At 40.5% G+C, this 17,140-nt stretch overlaps 1 protein-coding gene across 4 annotated transcripts in view; it reads right to left on the reverse strand.

Annotated features, from left to right (window-relative positions):
* LOC129763041 (uncharacterized) overlaps window positions 1–17,140 on the reverse strand; it is a 568,624-nt gene that overhangs the window by 202,360 nt on the left and 349,124 nt on the right. For all 4 annotated transcript variants that reach the window (XM_055761763.1, XM_055761766.1, XM_055761764.1 and 1 more), the window contains exon 14: window positions 5,693–6,827. In XM_055761763.1, coding sequence (XP_055617738.1) covers window positions 5,693–6,827 — 1,135 coding nt within the window. The remainder of the gene's footprint in view (window positions 1–5,692; window positions 6,828–17,140) is intronic.

The following is a 17,140-nucleotide window of genomic DNA, read 5'->3' on the forward strand; positions in this document are numbered from 1 at the left end:
TCGCCGTGTCCGTTGATAACAATGATCGTCCCATCTCCGATACCTGCTACTTCCGCCTTTTCACCATCAGCCAGCGTTACGTTCATTCCCTTCGTCGGCTTTATAATCTTGAAGAGGTTCCGATCGCCTGTTATATGGCGCGACGCACCGCTGTCGACGAACCAACTAGCCGGCTCACCTTGACCGACGATCCATGCAACCGGTCCCTCCATGCTCTGCACTTTCTTCACTTTGGGATCTTCTTCCTTCTTGTGCTGACTGGTATTTTCCTTCTTCTTTCCGGATTCCTTCTGCAGAAGACGGCAATTCCTCTTCAGATGACCCGGTTTATTGCAGTGGTAGCACACACGACTTTTTTTGTTCACACCACTACCTCCACCACCACAGCTTCAACGATTGTGATGATGCTCCGTTAGCAATGCTTTTCCGCCACCAGCCGCAGCACCTTCGGATCGTTCGCGTCTCTTCTCAGCTTCTGCCAGCAGCTTAGATTTCACTAACTCTAGCGTCAGCTCGTCGGCAGGCCGTTGCTCCAGGGCAGTTGCTAAAGCATCGTATGACTCCGGCAACGAGCATAGCAGCATCGCAACTTGCCACTTTTTGGGAATCTGATCACCAATGTCCGCAATGCGCTGCAGCAAATCGGTGAAATCCTGCAAGTGGTTCTCCATGTTACCTCCTTCCGCTAGCTCCAAGTGGGTTAACTTCTACAACAAATACACTTCCGACCCTTTGTCGTGGTAATTTTTGATGGCTTCTCAGGCAGCTTTCGCACTGGTACACGCACGAACTAAGCTCGCTTGGCTGTCATCAATGCACAGACCAATCGTAGCACGAGCTGTCGAATCCGCTTCCGTCCATGCTTCTGTCACCGGCTCCGGTTTCGCGTCCACAATCACACTCCAAAGCTTTTCCCGAATGAGAAGCATCTCCATTTTGAATTTCCACGCTTGATAGTTGTGGTTCGTTAGCTTTGGCACCGCGAAACGTTGTCCGTCCGCCATCTTCTTTTTTCTTCCGCACTCACGGGTAAACGACTAAACACTCGCGACGAAGAACGCGACTTCCGTACCGCAATTTATCTAAATTTTCACTTCTTCTACTCTGGGCCCATAACCTATTGGCGGACCAACGGCAGAGTAGGAACAACTACGCAGCGGAAACGGGAAAAACGAATATAATTAAACGTAAACGCGGAGACTATTTTATACGTCTTTATTAAACTGAGCGTTACTTTGGAATGAAAATTGTTTCTTCGTTTTCTGTTCTCCTAACATCATCAGGGGTGGGTTCACCTCCTGCGCATACTGTAGGGGTGGATTCACGTAACAACGACGGGGGGGTCTCCAATACTAATTACGTTTCTCTGATTTATAATACGCTTTGTAGTATCATCAAGAGTTAAGAATCTGCTTACAACAGGAATTTTCTTAATGCAAGCCTCCTCTGCTAAGCTGATGGCCCTTTGAAATTCCACCAGGGAGTGATTGATGTCTTCGGTTGTAACAAGGTTGGTATCAACGTTCATTTGCTGGTCCAAAATACGTTGAAATCTTACCCAGTCGACGTGGTGAAAGTCCTTTCGCACTCTACGATGGTTGTTCCACACGATATGTCCAGCTTCAACCACTACCGGATAGTGATCCGATCGTAGGTCGTTGATGGTATGCAGATGAGAAAAATTGTTTCCAAGATTTGACAAAAATATGTCCAATGTTGATGGGTTGCCCTTTGAAGATAGGAACGTGGGATCATCTGGAGCATAGACAGAGTAGTACCCCGCCTGGGTGTCATCCGCGAGCAGACAACCGTTGTTGTTACGTCGTATTTTATTCCATTCTTCATGTTTCGCGTTAAGGTCACCGGCCAATATGAATCTACCGTTGATTCTGGTCAGTTTGCTGATATCATGCTTGAAGTGTCGAGAAAAACCGTTCCTCTCCGTACATTGCTTCGGACAGTATGCTGCCAATATTTTTATTGATCCTAGATCAGACATGATTTCTATACCTACAGCTTCGATGACGGTTGTATTGAAACTAGGAAGGATTCTATAATCAATGCCTCGCCGAATGGCGATAGCAATATTTGTGCTAGGATTGAGGTGTGTCTCTGTTAAAGCAGCCACATCAATGTTGTTCGTTTGAAGAAATTCAATTAGCTCCTCACGTTTACCCGCCGCCGAGCAGGCGTTCCACAGTAAAATTTTGATAGGATTAGCAGCCATATTCAATGATAAAATGACCCAGGATGCGGATCTGATCTTTCCGATGTTGATATTTCTGTAGTTCGGTGATCATCTCGTTGAAAATTTCCAGAAGTTTTTCCATGTCGTACTTATCTGGCCTCAGTTCTTCAGAGATATTGTCTTCTTCTTGTACTTGTTCCGGTCTGACGGTACGTGGATGAGTAGTTCTGATTCTCGGATCAACCCAGTTAGATCCGACTGGCGGAACGACGGTTGAGTGGGAGGTATTAGCCGAAAGAGCGGGATAATTTTGTATATTTACAGCCGGCGGAGGCGGTATCTTGTCCTTCTTCTTCCCACGTTGGTTGAATATTGATGCTTTTTTACGAATGTCCCTGTACTCCACGCGCTTGGGACAAGTACGGTCATTACCTCGCCGAAAGTGCACTAGATAAAATCGATCATGATATTCTCTCGTTCCCTCATCCTTGCGTCTCATGGCATACACAGCCAGGGGCTGCAGCTTGTATTGATGTATGAGCTCAGCTTCGATGTTTTTAGTGTCCATATTCGGGAGCCCCTTTATCACCGTCTTAAATGGTTTTTCGTTCGAGAAATCGTGAGAATAATACTGTGCCTGTTGTCCTTGAAGATAAACGATAACGGCGTCATAATCTTTTCTGCTGGCAGCAGTCACTTTAGTGCCGATACGGCACAATTTGTATTCAACAGATACTTTTTCGGCATCGAGCTCCTTCATCAGTTTGTCCAGAGGAAAATTTTTCACCATGATTGGAGGAGGTTTTTGATTGGAAGAGGGTGTAGTTGAGACTGGAACATTCTTCTTATTCGACGACAGCGTACCTGCAGATTGAACGCGAGCAGCTGGGACATTGGATTCTCTGATGGTGCACATGCTCTCTGATTCATACGATGAGCGATCATTCCTGGAGCGAACGCTGTTATTTCGTATTTTTCTCTTACGGTTATCTTCCCCTCGGGCGATTCACTATCAGACGACTGTTTTTCAGCGTCATATTTCTTCTTCTTATTCTTCTGCCAGTTGCGGTGTTTTCCTTTACCCATCTTGCACGATAGGCGACAGCGGATAACTAATAGCGAATTCGTTTTTAAAACTGAGTCAGTGCCAAACTGACTCTGTAATAAAAAAACGTTTTCAGTTTCACGAATGCGGTGTTTTGTTGGTGTGCGTTATATAGTCTGATTTGTTTATATTCGCGACGATAAATGTACAGTGTCGACGTCTAATGGCGATATTAATGCTTGGGAGGTAAATTATTCTCTATCAGATCAGCAGGGCCAAGTGCAGTGTAAAAATATAAAAGTTTGAATGAATGTTTTCACTTCATATTGTTTTATTACTTAAAACATGTAGTTCTGACTTAACCATTTGACTGACTTAACCATTTGTCGATGCATTTCCTGGTTTTTCCACAAATAATTACTATTATAATATAAAATCATCATTAGCCACAGTTTTCGTTCAATATGTTTCTGTGATATCGAAAAAAAACCTCTTATTTCATCACATGAAATAAATATTCGATACGTTAAAGTAAATTTTCATTCATAATTTTGATTTTGAAAGCAGGTTTATTACACCTGAATATCCATCGTTATTTTCGCCTCCCAATGAAAGCACACGTAGCTTAATGCTTTCAAAATTAGAATCCTAATTGGATTACGATTCCAATAATACAAAAGCAAAAGCAGCAGGTTTTTCATCTTCATAGTTTTTATTTTTAGATTTTCCAAAATATACTCGGAACTTGACAGTTCGGTATAGTTGTATTGGTGAACCCGAGTGCCAACCCGTGAAACATCTCAGTGCGAAACTAACAGCTTTCGGGACGAACCAGTGCGACACTGAGTGCGAAACTGACTGAATAAAAAAACGTTTTGACAGCAGTTAGTGCGGCACTGAGGTTGAAACTGAACAAAAACGAATTCGCTATAATAGTGATATCACTTTTTCGGTTTAAACGTGTTACAACAAGATTCAAACTTTCCAAACACTCGAGAGAGTGGGAAAATACTGATCTGCTTAGCTCCACAGTCAAGCCTTTTCTGATCTATGATTGTGGCCATGCACCACCATCGCTCATTTTATATAGCCATATAGTTAACGTTGTAGCGACCGCCTATATTCATTTACAGTCTCTTTTTGTCCCCCTCCTTCACCTTGTCCATACGTGTCGCCCGTACCCTTTGTTGATTGTAATGAATAACTGTTTGCTGCGGTAGCGCAGACAAAATGTAAGAGAAAGTAGGGAGTTCTATCTTCCAATTTTCATCAATTTGATCTTTATATGAGCTGAAAAACCGTAATGTGTAGCATATAAACGTTTGCTGAGGATATTTCCTATCAATGTGTTTATTTGGAACCAAAATCCATTCATTCATTGAGGAGGTATTAGCGTTCAAAAACTGAACACTTTCTCACACCGAAATATTGAAATGGGCCCCCATATTGAACGGTTAGACGTAGTCCTACGTCAAAAAAATACGATAAAGAACAAAACTACCACTTTTCACGAAAATCAGAGAACCGCTATAACGGTTTGGCATGGAATGGCTGTGTATATATATATGATTCCACAATACATTCCAGAGGCATCAGCTCACTTATTCCAGTGACTTTCTGGTAAAAATTCGTAACTTTGTGTCAAGACGTGGCCACCAAAACGAAAAAAAAATTAATCTGGGTGCAGAATGAAAGAAATTGGTATTTTGAGGATGTTTGCTAAAAATAAAAGATACTTTCCTTATATATATATATATATATATATATATATATATATATATATATATATATATATATATATATATATATATATATATATATATATATATATATATATATATATATATATATATATATATATATATATATAATATATATATATATATATATATATATATATATATATATATATATATATATTATATATATATATATATATTTACATATATATATACATATATATATATATATATATATATATATATATATATATACATATATATATATATATATATATATATATATATATATATATATATATATATATATATATATATATATAAGGAAAGTATCTTTTATGAACGCAAACATCCTCAAAATACCAATTTCTTTCATTCTGCACCCAGATTAATTTTTTTTTTCGTTTTGGTGGCCACGTCTTGTCACAAAGTTACGAATTTTTACCAGAAAGTCACTGGAATAAGTGACCTGATGCCTCTGGAATGTATTGTGGAATCATGTAGAAGATCATTTTTACGCGAAATCATCTCGAAATGGTTAGGTTGGCCAAATTGTCACGTTGTGGAATGTTTCACAAAATTTCCTTTATATACACACGCACGAAACTAACTTATTGTTTTAATAAAACACAGACCATGTAGCTTATACAACTTGATGGAGACAAGACTTCTCTAAATGAACTTCGATTTGAATAATTAATTTATGATGTTTGTACGTACCTTCTAAATTTAATACTTCAACTGATGCGACGTTAGAATGAAACATAATTTTCTGATAGAGCACATTGTCAACAAGTTCCATAACCATCAAAACGTTTGAATTGGTTTTCGCAACAATAAGCATGACCTTTTCATGCAATGCTACAGCTATAGCAAATCTGTAGTAGTCTCTCATTGTTTGGAAGTGCACAAATCGCATTACTTCAACATCGTAATAGAACAACTGTATCTTGTAGACAACATTATCTGGAGGCACTTCGATTGATTGTGATAATGTCATAAAAGTTGATGTGGAATTATGTTGCACAAGCTGAAATTTACTAAATGATGACAGTGATGTAATTGCTTGCTGTTCAATGAGACCATCATCCTTGTGAGCAAACAAGTTTAAAACATATCGGCCATCTTCCATAATCAATAGCAGTACAAGCCGCTGTTTCATTTCTTTGTAAGTTATCTCTGCCCAGTCTACTTGTTCCAGACGGCCAATTATCAGATGGCTAACAGATTCTGTTTCAAAGTGTTGATTCTTGAAGCGAATCGTTAGATTGAGTTGCTTTACCTCATTAATGTATACCTCGTTAATAATAATGTTATCAGATCCATTTGGTTCCTTGGAATCTCGCCGGAAAGTACTACGAAATTCATTGGCATCGACAGTATTTTCAATGTACGGAACATAAGCTGCTGCATTTTGATACGATCTGCGAGAGAAAATCAATTCACGTATTGATGGTATTAATGGGAATAGATTTTCTACTGGGAGAAATCGTAACCCCATCATTCTCTTCACTGAGTTGTTGTTGAATAATATTCGAGCAGATATGCCTTGTTGTATTATACTTTCTTTAATAAATATTATGTTTTCTGAGTGGAACTGTTCATCATGCAATAAGTAGCTTGACTTGTATGTATCTAAAACGTAGTATCCATTACAACGTTTAACTGATGTTGGTCCATTTGGGAACAAATTTCTCAGCAACCATTTAGGTCCAGATATGATTTGATGATCGCCCAAAGTTTCAGTTATGATTTCGCTTACTAGAATCCGATTAATTGTTTGAATAATATTTTCGTTTTTATAGAAGACTAGCAACGAAAATGTCATATTTCCGGTTATTTGTTGTGAAGTTTGCTGAAAGTATAACAAAAAAAAGCAATAAGTTTTTCATCCATTGTTTTATGTGTATTAGGCTCAATAGATTGATGAAATTACAAACAGAAAAACAAGTCGTTATGGTCGAGGAAGAGAATTTGTACAAGAGAACGTAATTGTTATCTATATGGATTGACTAGCCCCACTGTGCTAACAATTACTAGAATTGGGGTTACTCTGTTCTACATAAATATAGGAGAAGTTTATAATACCTGAGATGAGACCAGATAACAGAGGGGTCGATTCCGGACTAGAATTGGGCAATCTTTCGAAAAAATCCATCTTTTTTTTCCAAAATATATATTTTTTTCAAGGCTCATATGGCGTTAGCCTGACGGGGCCGGAGTTCAATATTTTGACAGTTTTTCTTATTATCTATGTTAGTAATATGTAACCGATTACTCGCGGTCGGCTCGAGGTTAGTGTTACAAGTGTTCTCGTAATTGGGATGTTGCTGTCTCCAATGGTCTGTACGTGTGCCCGACACGGGATACTTCCTATTGGGATGCAGCTGACCATTAATCAGCAACGCCCCCCTAGTATGTACCCCATATCTAGCGTGGTGCGTCTTCTCAACTCGAGGAATCCAGGATAGAATGGTCACTAGCCGGCGCAATCATCAGATCGTGTAGAGTTGTCATGAGCGGTACAACCTTTGGCTCTTGTTGAATCATCAGTGGACTGCACAACCTTTGGCCCGTGTATCTGTAAAGAATGTGTGTATGTATTGCCGCGACTAAGTAAAAGTTTATAGGTCGGATAGGAGGGATATGAAACAGGGACACAACGAAGGAAACATCATTAAACGTTGATATCGGCGTTTCTGAGGAACAGGTATAGATCTAGGTAGTGCGGACTGAATCAAAACGGCTGTCAAAAAAGATCCAATTGAAATGTCAAAAGAGATCCAACGATCAGGAGTGTTATTTTTCTTATGATAATCAACACTATAATAGAGGTATTGTTGTCAAGGGCAAAAATAATTAAAATTATAAAATGAACGAACTATATTTTTCCGTCAATTGTTCAATTAACCATTGCATCTCTGAAAGAGCATCTAAGCCTTTCACTGAGAAACGCATTTTTAAGGTCCCCTCTCTTTGACATAACGTTTTTCCGAACGAAATAAAAACAAACGAAGTCAGAGTCACGTAAATGTTTACTCCTGTGATTTGAAAATATTCGATGAAAAGTGGAAGGAAGAGATGCCAGATGATTTTGAATTTTTTTTGTAAAAATATGTGAATGTCTGTTAAAAATGGGGAAAAGTCTGTAAAAGTTTGCAGATCTATAGAAATGTCTTTTAACGTTAATTTTCACATATTCATTAATACTTTGTACATCGCCCCAAACCAATATAGTGGTTCTCAGATCTTCGTCAAAGGTTGTAATTATGTTCTTTATCGCAAAACATTAGACTCGTATTTTTTTTTTATTTTTCATTGGGGTGCCCATTTCCATTTTAGGGTGATCCAAACAATCATTTTTTCCACTTTTTCCCAAAATGACTTTTTTCAAAAATTTATAACTTTCGAACCACTTAACCGATTTAGATGATCGACACATCAAATTGAAGCCAATGAGTTTTAATTGAGAAATATTGAACTTGCAGATAATATGGATCCTATTTTCGTAATTATTGATTGTAGTCGTTTTTTAATGTTTTCATGGTTTTGGACTAGGGGGCACCATATTTTTTTATATTTTTTCTTGAAAGCTTAGAATTTTTTTCATAAAATATCTTGATATCAGATATGCTATTTTTTCGTTTTTGAAATATGATTTTTCAATACTAATCGATGGTTCGAAAAACAATTTTCCCCATTTTTCCCACTACAAAAAAGTCATAACTTTTGAACTATTGGACCGATTCATATCATCGGTATATTAAATTGAAGCTTACGAGTAATTTTTCTTTGAAAAAATATTCCTTTGCGAAAAAATTGAATTTTTGCTTTTGTAATTATTGATTGAGTTAGTTTTTCATAGTTTTCTCGGTTAAAGATAGGAGCGCTATATTTTTATAGAGATGCGCGTTTAGGTTGTAGTGATTGGACATGAGCCGAGATATCACGCGAAAGAAATCACGACCTACATTCAATCCCTTAAACCAAGCACTCGTCGAGACCTTATGGCAGGTTTACACTAGGGAGATCTATAGCTATAGATGGATTTATTCACCTGAAAATAGGTGTAAACGGGTGAGAATAAATATGATACACTTATTCGAGGTATATATAACTTGAATAAATTCAGCATATGTAAACGCTTGTGAATTTCTCACTGGTGAGAAATCACTAAAGTTGGATGCAGTTCTATTTCAGGTGAATAAATTCATCGAAAATATGAATATATTCATTATAGAAGTTCTCGCTAGTGTAAACGGTTGATGCGATTTCTATAAATCTCATCATATTTCTTCACATGAATATATCACTAGTCTAAACCCACCCTTAGGGATAATCGTGTGTAACCAACGACCGAACTCATCTTCACTCCACATGCGCTGCCAACTAATGAGTGTGTGCTGACGAGGAATCTGAAAAAATTCATTATAGGCAATTTGCCTTTCAAAAAGTGTGCCTTCTGAAGCGCCCACCTTAGCTAGCGAGTCCGCTTTCTCATTCCCCGGAATCGAGCAATGAGAGGGAACCCATGCTAAGGTAATCTTGAATAATTTTTCGACCAAAACACTCAATAGATGTCTTATTCTTGTTAGGAAATAAGATGAGCGTTTATCAACTTTCATTGAGCGGATTGCCTCTATTGAGCTGAGACTGTCTGAAAAATAAAATAATGGTCGATGGGCAGTGTTTCAATGATCCCTAGAGCATAGTATATCGCACCCATTTCTGCGACATACACGGAACAGGGATCTTTGAGTTTGAAAGAGGCACTGGCATTTTCATTGAAGATGCCGAAACCAGTGGACCCGTTTATGAATGAACCGTCTGTAAAGAACATTTTATCAGATCCAACTTTCCCATATTTTTCCGAAAATATCGACGGAATAACATTGGGGCGTAGGTGATGTGGTATTCCATGGATTTTTTGTCGCATGGACAGATAAAAAATGACAGAGGAATTGCAAAAGTATGGGAAGCAAACTTGGTTGAAGATGCCTGGTGAAGGGTGCACGTCGTGGGTAAGGTACTCATGATATAAAGACATAAAACTTGTCTGAGGAGTCAGTTGTAGTAGATTTTCGAAGTTATCAATCACCAATGGATTCATGATCTTGCAACGGATGAGAAATCTGTAGGATAATTCTGTGAACCGAAGAGTAAGCGGGGGTACTCCTTCGAGACTCATCGTATGTGTCGAATGCAAACACCCCATGGCTATACGCAAGCAACGATATTGTATCCTCTCCAGCTTGAGAATATGAATCCTGGCAGCTGATCGGAAGCAAAAATCCAGATCCCAGATCCATCTTGACGAATCGATTTTCCAAACGACATAGGGATCGATTCTCTGATTAAATCAGTACCAAAGAATCAATCTTTGAAAAATCAAATGCCTTATTTCCAATTTATCTACTGATTGTACATGAGAAATGGTGATTGAAACGATAGTTTATTTTAAAAAAAAGAGAATTAAAACAGTCAGTCAGTAAAAATATCAGCTCAACAGAACTTGAGGGAGAGTGGCGCAAAGCGGTGAAAGTATGAGTTTTTGAAAATCGAAAAACAGGAAGTGGGTTATATCTGTGGTATAACCGCAAGGGTGACGTAGGACTATCGTTGATTTAGTGATCATTTGTTTTTAGTTGCATCTGAATGAATTCTGCAATCACACGAAAGTTGCATAATACATAATACATTGCTTGTATTGTGATATGATATGTATTCCAATTCCAATAGACACAATATCATCAAATCAGTCTACATTGGAGACAGCATCATCCCAATTACGAAAACACTTGTAATACTAACCTCGAGCCAACCGCGAGTAATCGGTTACATATTACTAACATAGATAATAAGAAAAATTGTCAAAGTATTGAACTCCCGGCCCCGTGAGGCAAACGCCATATGAGCCTTGATAAAAATATATATTTGGGAAAAAAATCAGTCTACATAATTTTTGCGTTCGCTTATCCTTTCTCACAACACCCATTTCTCGTTTGAGAAATTGTTGAATAAACATCGTTTGCCAGTGCGCGTAGAGCGGGAATTCCTTCTTAAGATTCATTGCACCTGTAATAAATTGCCGAAAGACATGGTTTTACGTTGATCGCAATTGAGTGAAAAATCACAAAACCGAATGTATTTGATCGCAGTATTATATGGATAGAAAACATAAAAAACTCTTTCGGTTGAATGTAACTTTCAACTCCTAGGAAACTGGCAGATTATTTTTCAGCAACGATAACATCTTTCCAGATTCTCATCGATACTCGAAGCCCACCAGTGCTAACTAGATAACAACCTGTTCATTGCACTTGATTGAAAAATCACAAAACCAAATGTATTTGATCGCTGTGTTATATGGTTAGAAAACATTAAAATAAACTCTTTCGTTTGAATGTTTTTTTCAATTCCCAGTAGAACTGGTAGATTATTTTTCAGCAACGATAACATCTTTCCGGAATCTTCTCGATGCTGGATGGAAACCAAACGAATATAGATCCGCACGTGTATGTGTGTCTGTGGCAGCTGCTCCGATGTCTCCGATGTTTTTCGATGCTGATACTCTCTTGGTCGCCTTCTCTTCTCCTTCTAATGGATCGGCTTTTCTGCGGTCCCTCACAGTTGCAAACAAACAATGCGTTTCAGGTCAGGTCCGGTAATGAATCCTTTGATCCTTCGATCCCTCGCCGTCCAGCTCGTCCAACTAGTTTAGCTCGTTCAGCTCGCTTAGCTCGTTCAGTTCGTTCAGCTCGTTCAGTTCTTTCAGCTCTTTCAGTAACGATGTTGTCTTGTCGATGTCCTCACGAAAAATGAATGCGTTTTACCACCAGAGTATCGCTTAAGTATTGTTGCGAGCGAACCCTGTTGGGTCGACGAGGCAGGCGAAATGTCGAAACTAGGTGACAGTGACATAACTGACAGTGCGAACCAAATTAAAATAGACAAACAATCAGACATACAAAACACAAGCTGAAGAACACAATAGGTAGACGTGACAATTAGATTGGAAAGTGAAACTTATAAAACTTACTATTGAACACACGAACTACACAAATTAAAAGCTAAGGGACAGAAATCTCAAACATAAAAAACGTGTTTGCTCTTGAGATTGCCCATAATCTCTCGTGGAAATTCCACGTGTTTCAATAAACTTCAAGATTTATTCCACTCTTCATCACCCTCTCTGGGATAAACCTATGAATGACTTCGAAAAATTCCGGAAAACGAAATGCAAAGCAGGTAAAGGAGTTGGAGCCTCAAAATACCCTCCAAACAACACCACGTAACTGTGCTGCATGCTCTGTACCGGACTGGAAGGAGAAACAAGTTGAATGTGAAAAATGTGAGCGGTGGTTTCACCTATCATGCGCTGGTGTCAACGAGTCGATAGAACAGCGTAGTTTCGTCTGTAAGGACTGCTCAACACACATTCAACAGCTGACGAGTGCATTATCGTGCAAATCTACTACTTCCAGTGCCAAAGCAAGATTGGCCGAGCTGGAGCTCAAGCGGCTTGAGGACGAGAAGAAGCTTAATGAAAATTTGCTCAATGAGCGACTTCAAAAGAAGAAGGACATTCAACAAAAGGAAAACCAGCAGGAGAGGGAACGTTGTGAGAAGGAATTCAAAGAGAAGGAACGCTTGGAAAAGGGGTTTTTTGACAAAGTGGTATGAAGTGATGCGAAGTACGGCTGAAGAAGACGACGGTGGAAGTTGCAGAAGTTTTCATACGAACAGGAGCAGCGCAAACAAAGTGAAACAATGGCTTAATGTTCAGGTTTTACCGACATCGGAAGTGGTATCAGGGGAAATTCAAAACCCAACTATTATCCCGTCGAATACGAAACCGACCACCGTGTTGCAATATCCCGTAGGAACGAGCTGTCTAATTTCAGAGCCCAATACAACGCAAGTGATACCGCAAATTACGTCATCGGAGCAGCAGAAGCAGATAAAAATGCTACCTATGAGAGCATCGATGGTAACTCAACGATTCGCAAAACAGCTGATTGCGTCATCAACTCCGATTCAGCAGCAATCAGGACAGCCAGCAGCGCAGAGACAACAGTTCGAGTTTCAACATATCTCACAAGCACATCCCCCTTCCCACGCACGCTTTCAGGAGATACCTCATGATGTTAGACCAGGTGAAGTAAGACCGACCGAGGTAGGTTTCCAACCGTTGCATGATGATGCATGTCAGAATAAACGAAAATCTGTTCAAGAAATACACTGCTCTACACAAAACATTCATTTAATCTATACACACCCGCCCTCTAATCCCTTGAGACACATTTTGGTAAGGTAATTGGTCCACCCCAGCACGCAAACGGCAGGTATATGGTTTCAAATTATGATCATGTGCCTACTGCTACAGTTCCTGACTACCAGACCCTCGTTGTCCTCCCGTCTCTCGCGCCTGTAACTACAGGATCTCAACAACTGTACAGACCTAATGTTCAGCAGTTGCAGGCACGCAACGTGGTTCCAAAGGAATTACCTTTGTTCAATGGAGACCCGTCCGACTGGCCCACATTCATATCATTCGGTGAAATCGAACTGTGAAATGAATGAACTGTGAACTGTGAAAAAAATCAACGCCCATGGGCACCATCCCTTCATTGTTATGAGAATGGCTACACGTTGTTTCGTTTGATTCCCGTTACACTTCAGGACAAAAAGGTTCAAGTGAACACGTACGTGTTCTTGGATGACGGATCAGAACTCACTCTGGTGGATGAAGATTTGGCGAAGAAACTGAACGCCAATGGCGAGCTGCAACCGTTGTGTATGCAATGGACGAGTGGTGTGACCCGCGCAGAACCTGATTCACAAATAATACAACTTCGAATCTCAGGTCGTGGAAAGGCCAAGGAATTCGCCTTAAACGATGTCCACACAGTATCATCTTTGAAACTTCCAACGCAGACGATGGTATACAGTGAGTTGCAGGAAACGTTCCAGCATCTCCAAGGTTTAGCGGTAGAAGATTATCAACGTGTAACACCGCAGTTATTGATTGGTTTGAACAACACGCGTCTGTGTGCCAGCTTGAAGATTAATGAAGGAAAATCAGGTGAACCGGTGGCGGCGAAGACCCGATTAGGTTGGATGATATATGGTAGCTTACCAGGACCATAACGTTCAATAGACAGCGCTATGTTCTTGTGTGCACACACTCTTCGGAAGATGAGCTGCACAACCAGGTACAAAACTTTTTTGATGTGGAAGGCTACACCTTTACTACGGGGCGCTTCGAGACAGGACTTTTGTGGCGCTCCGATTATATCGAGTTTCCTCACAGTTCACCTATGGCGACACGACGGCTCTTGTGTTGTGTTATGTGTCGTGGATACGCTCGGATCACCGACGTTACAAGCCTTACATGGCATTCAGAATTATTGAAATCCTCAGTGAATCCACCGTTGCTGAATAAAGGTGGGTTCCTACAGGGAAGAATGTCGCGGACGAAGCAACAAAATGGAAGATGGGGGCAGTATACGACGAAGCTTCACGCTGGTTCACAGCCCCAGAGTTCCTGTACGAGGAAGGAGATCGATGGCCGCAGCAGAGGCTACGGGAAATAGAGACTTGCGAGGAACTAAGAATGGTTCATCTACATCATGCAACTGTGGTTTCGCCTTTTATTCAATTGAACGCTTCTCAAAATTTGAACGACTTATAAAAGCTTTAGCATATGTTTATTTGTTCTGATACCGCAGTCGGCGAAGAAAAGATTCGAAGGAGTTAACTCGCGAGTATCTACAGCTGGCGGAGGCAAGAATCTATCAAGCGGTGCAGGAAGAATCATATTTCGACGAAGTGGCCACATTAAAGAAGAACCAAACGCCGGATCGGAATCCAAGGATCGACAAGACCAATATACTGTACCAGCTGTCACCGTTCATGGATGAACTGAGTATTATACGGATGGAGAGTCGGATGAACAATGTTTTATGTGTGCCGTACGAAACGTGGTATCCGGTTATTCTGCCGAGGTATCATCGTGTGACGTGTCTGATGATCAACCACTATCACCGCAGATATGGACACGGTAGCAACGCATCAGTGGTGAACGAGATCCGCCAAAAATACCGTGTATCTAGACTCCGGGCAGCAGTTCGTCGGATATCCAAGAACTGTGTCTGGTGCCGTGTTTACAAGAGTAGACCAAAAACACAGAAAAAGTGTCCGCTACAGTCAGCAAGATTGTCGCCGCATGTGCGTGCTTTCACTTTCGTTGGCCTCGATTATTGTGGCCCGTCCCTGATCAAAGACCGATCAAGTGTTAAGCGATGGATCGTTCTTTTTTGCTGCCTAACAGTCAGAGGTGTCCATCTGGAAGTTGTACACACTCTGACAACAGAGTCGTGCAAACTGGCTATTCCTGCAGAGATTCCCCACAGGAAATATACAGCGATCAAGGAACTAATTTTGTGGGGGCAAGGAAAAGTATTGGCCGAATCGCGGCGAAACGTGAACCAAGAGTTGTCAGAGACGTTCACCAACACTCGTACTCAATGACTCCTGAATCCACCAGCAGCGCCACATATGGGCGGAGCCTGGGAGCGTCTCGTCAGAACCGTCAAGGCCGCATTGGTGGCTCTGAAACTTTCGAATAATCCGAATGAAGAGACATTCGCCACATTTGTAGCTGAAGCAGCATCAATGGTGAACTCAAGGCCGTTAACTTATGTGCCATTGGAGGACGATTGCCAGGAGTCTCTTACTCCAAACCACTTCATCCTGCTTAGTTCATCCGGAGTTGTGCAGCCTACGAAGACGCCGACGAACGAACGTGATACTTTGCGCAGTAACTGGAACCAGATTCAAAGCCTGTTGGCTCAATTCTGGTCTCGCTGGATCCGCAAGTATCTACCGGTGATTGCGCTGAGAGGAAAGTGGATAGAAGACGTTGAGCCAATTAAGGTGGGGGATCTGGTGGTTATAGTAGAGGAGACAGTCAGGATCAGCTGGACTAAAGGGCGGGTTGAGCGAGTGTACCAAGGTAAGGATGGGCGGATCCGCAAAGCAGATGTTCTGACCAACAACGGAGTCTTCCTGAAGCCCGTTACGAAGTTGGCGGTGCTCGACCTCGCAGACCGTGGTATAGCTGGATCAGGACACCAGCAATACGGGGCGGGGGATGTTGCGAGCGAACCCCGTTGGGTCGATGAGGCAGGCGAAATGTCGAAACTAGGTGACGATGACATAACTGACAGTGCGAACCGAATTAAAATAGACAAACAATCAGACACACAAAACACCGACACAAGCAGGAACACAATAGGCAGACGTGACAATTAGATTGGAAAGTGAAATTTATAAAACTTACTATTGAACACACGAATTACACAAATTAAAAGATAAGGGACAGAAATCTTAGAGCTACACACATAAAAAATGTGTTTGCTCTTGAGATTGCCCATAATCTCTCGTAGAAATTCCTTGTGTTTCAACAAATATGCTTTTTGTCCGTGATTGAATCGAGAGAAGGTATGGTTTACGATGGCAATTGAACTCTCGAATGAACTCTACGAGTTTCTTTCAGCGACTGAGCAATAATCGATTGAAAATTATATTATATCGATTGAAAATTATATGATTTTCGTGATTGGATACATTGGATACGAAATATCCTACTGATGGGGAAGAATAATCTTCAGAAGCTTTCCTGCTAATTGCACTTGACGATAACGATAACATCTTTCCAGAATATCCTCGATCCTCGAAGGCCACCAATGGTTAATGCTAACTCGATAACAACCTGTTCATTGCATTTGATTGAAAAATCACAAAACCAAATGTATTTGGTCGCTGTGTTCTACGGTTAGAAAATATCAAAATAAACTCTTTCGCTTAAATAGTTTTTTCAATTCCCAGGGGAACTGGTAGATTATTTTTCAGCAACGATAACATCTTTCCGGAATCTTCTCGACGCTGGACGGCAACCAAACGAAAATAGTTCCGCGCGTGTATGTATGTGTGGCGGCTGCACTGATGTCTCCGATGTTTTTCGACGCTGATACTCTCTTGGTTGCCTTCACCATCAGAGTATCGCTTAAGTTTGCTTTTTGTCCGTGATTGAATCGAGAGAAGGTGTGGTTTACGATGGCAATTTGGAAGGCAAACTAGAGGCGAATGAACTCTCTGAGCTTG

This window comes from Toxorhynchites rutilus, chromosome 1 (assembly GCF_029784135.1).
Source record: "Toxorhynchites rutilus septentrionalis strain SRP chromosome 1, ASM2978413v1, whole genome shotgun sequence".
Lineage (NCBI taxonomy): Eukaryota > Metazoa > Arthropoda > Insecta > Diptera > Culicidae > Toxorhynchites > Toxorhynchites rutilus.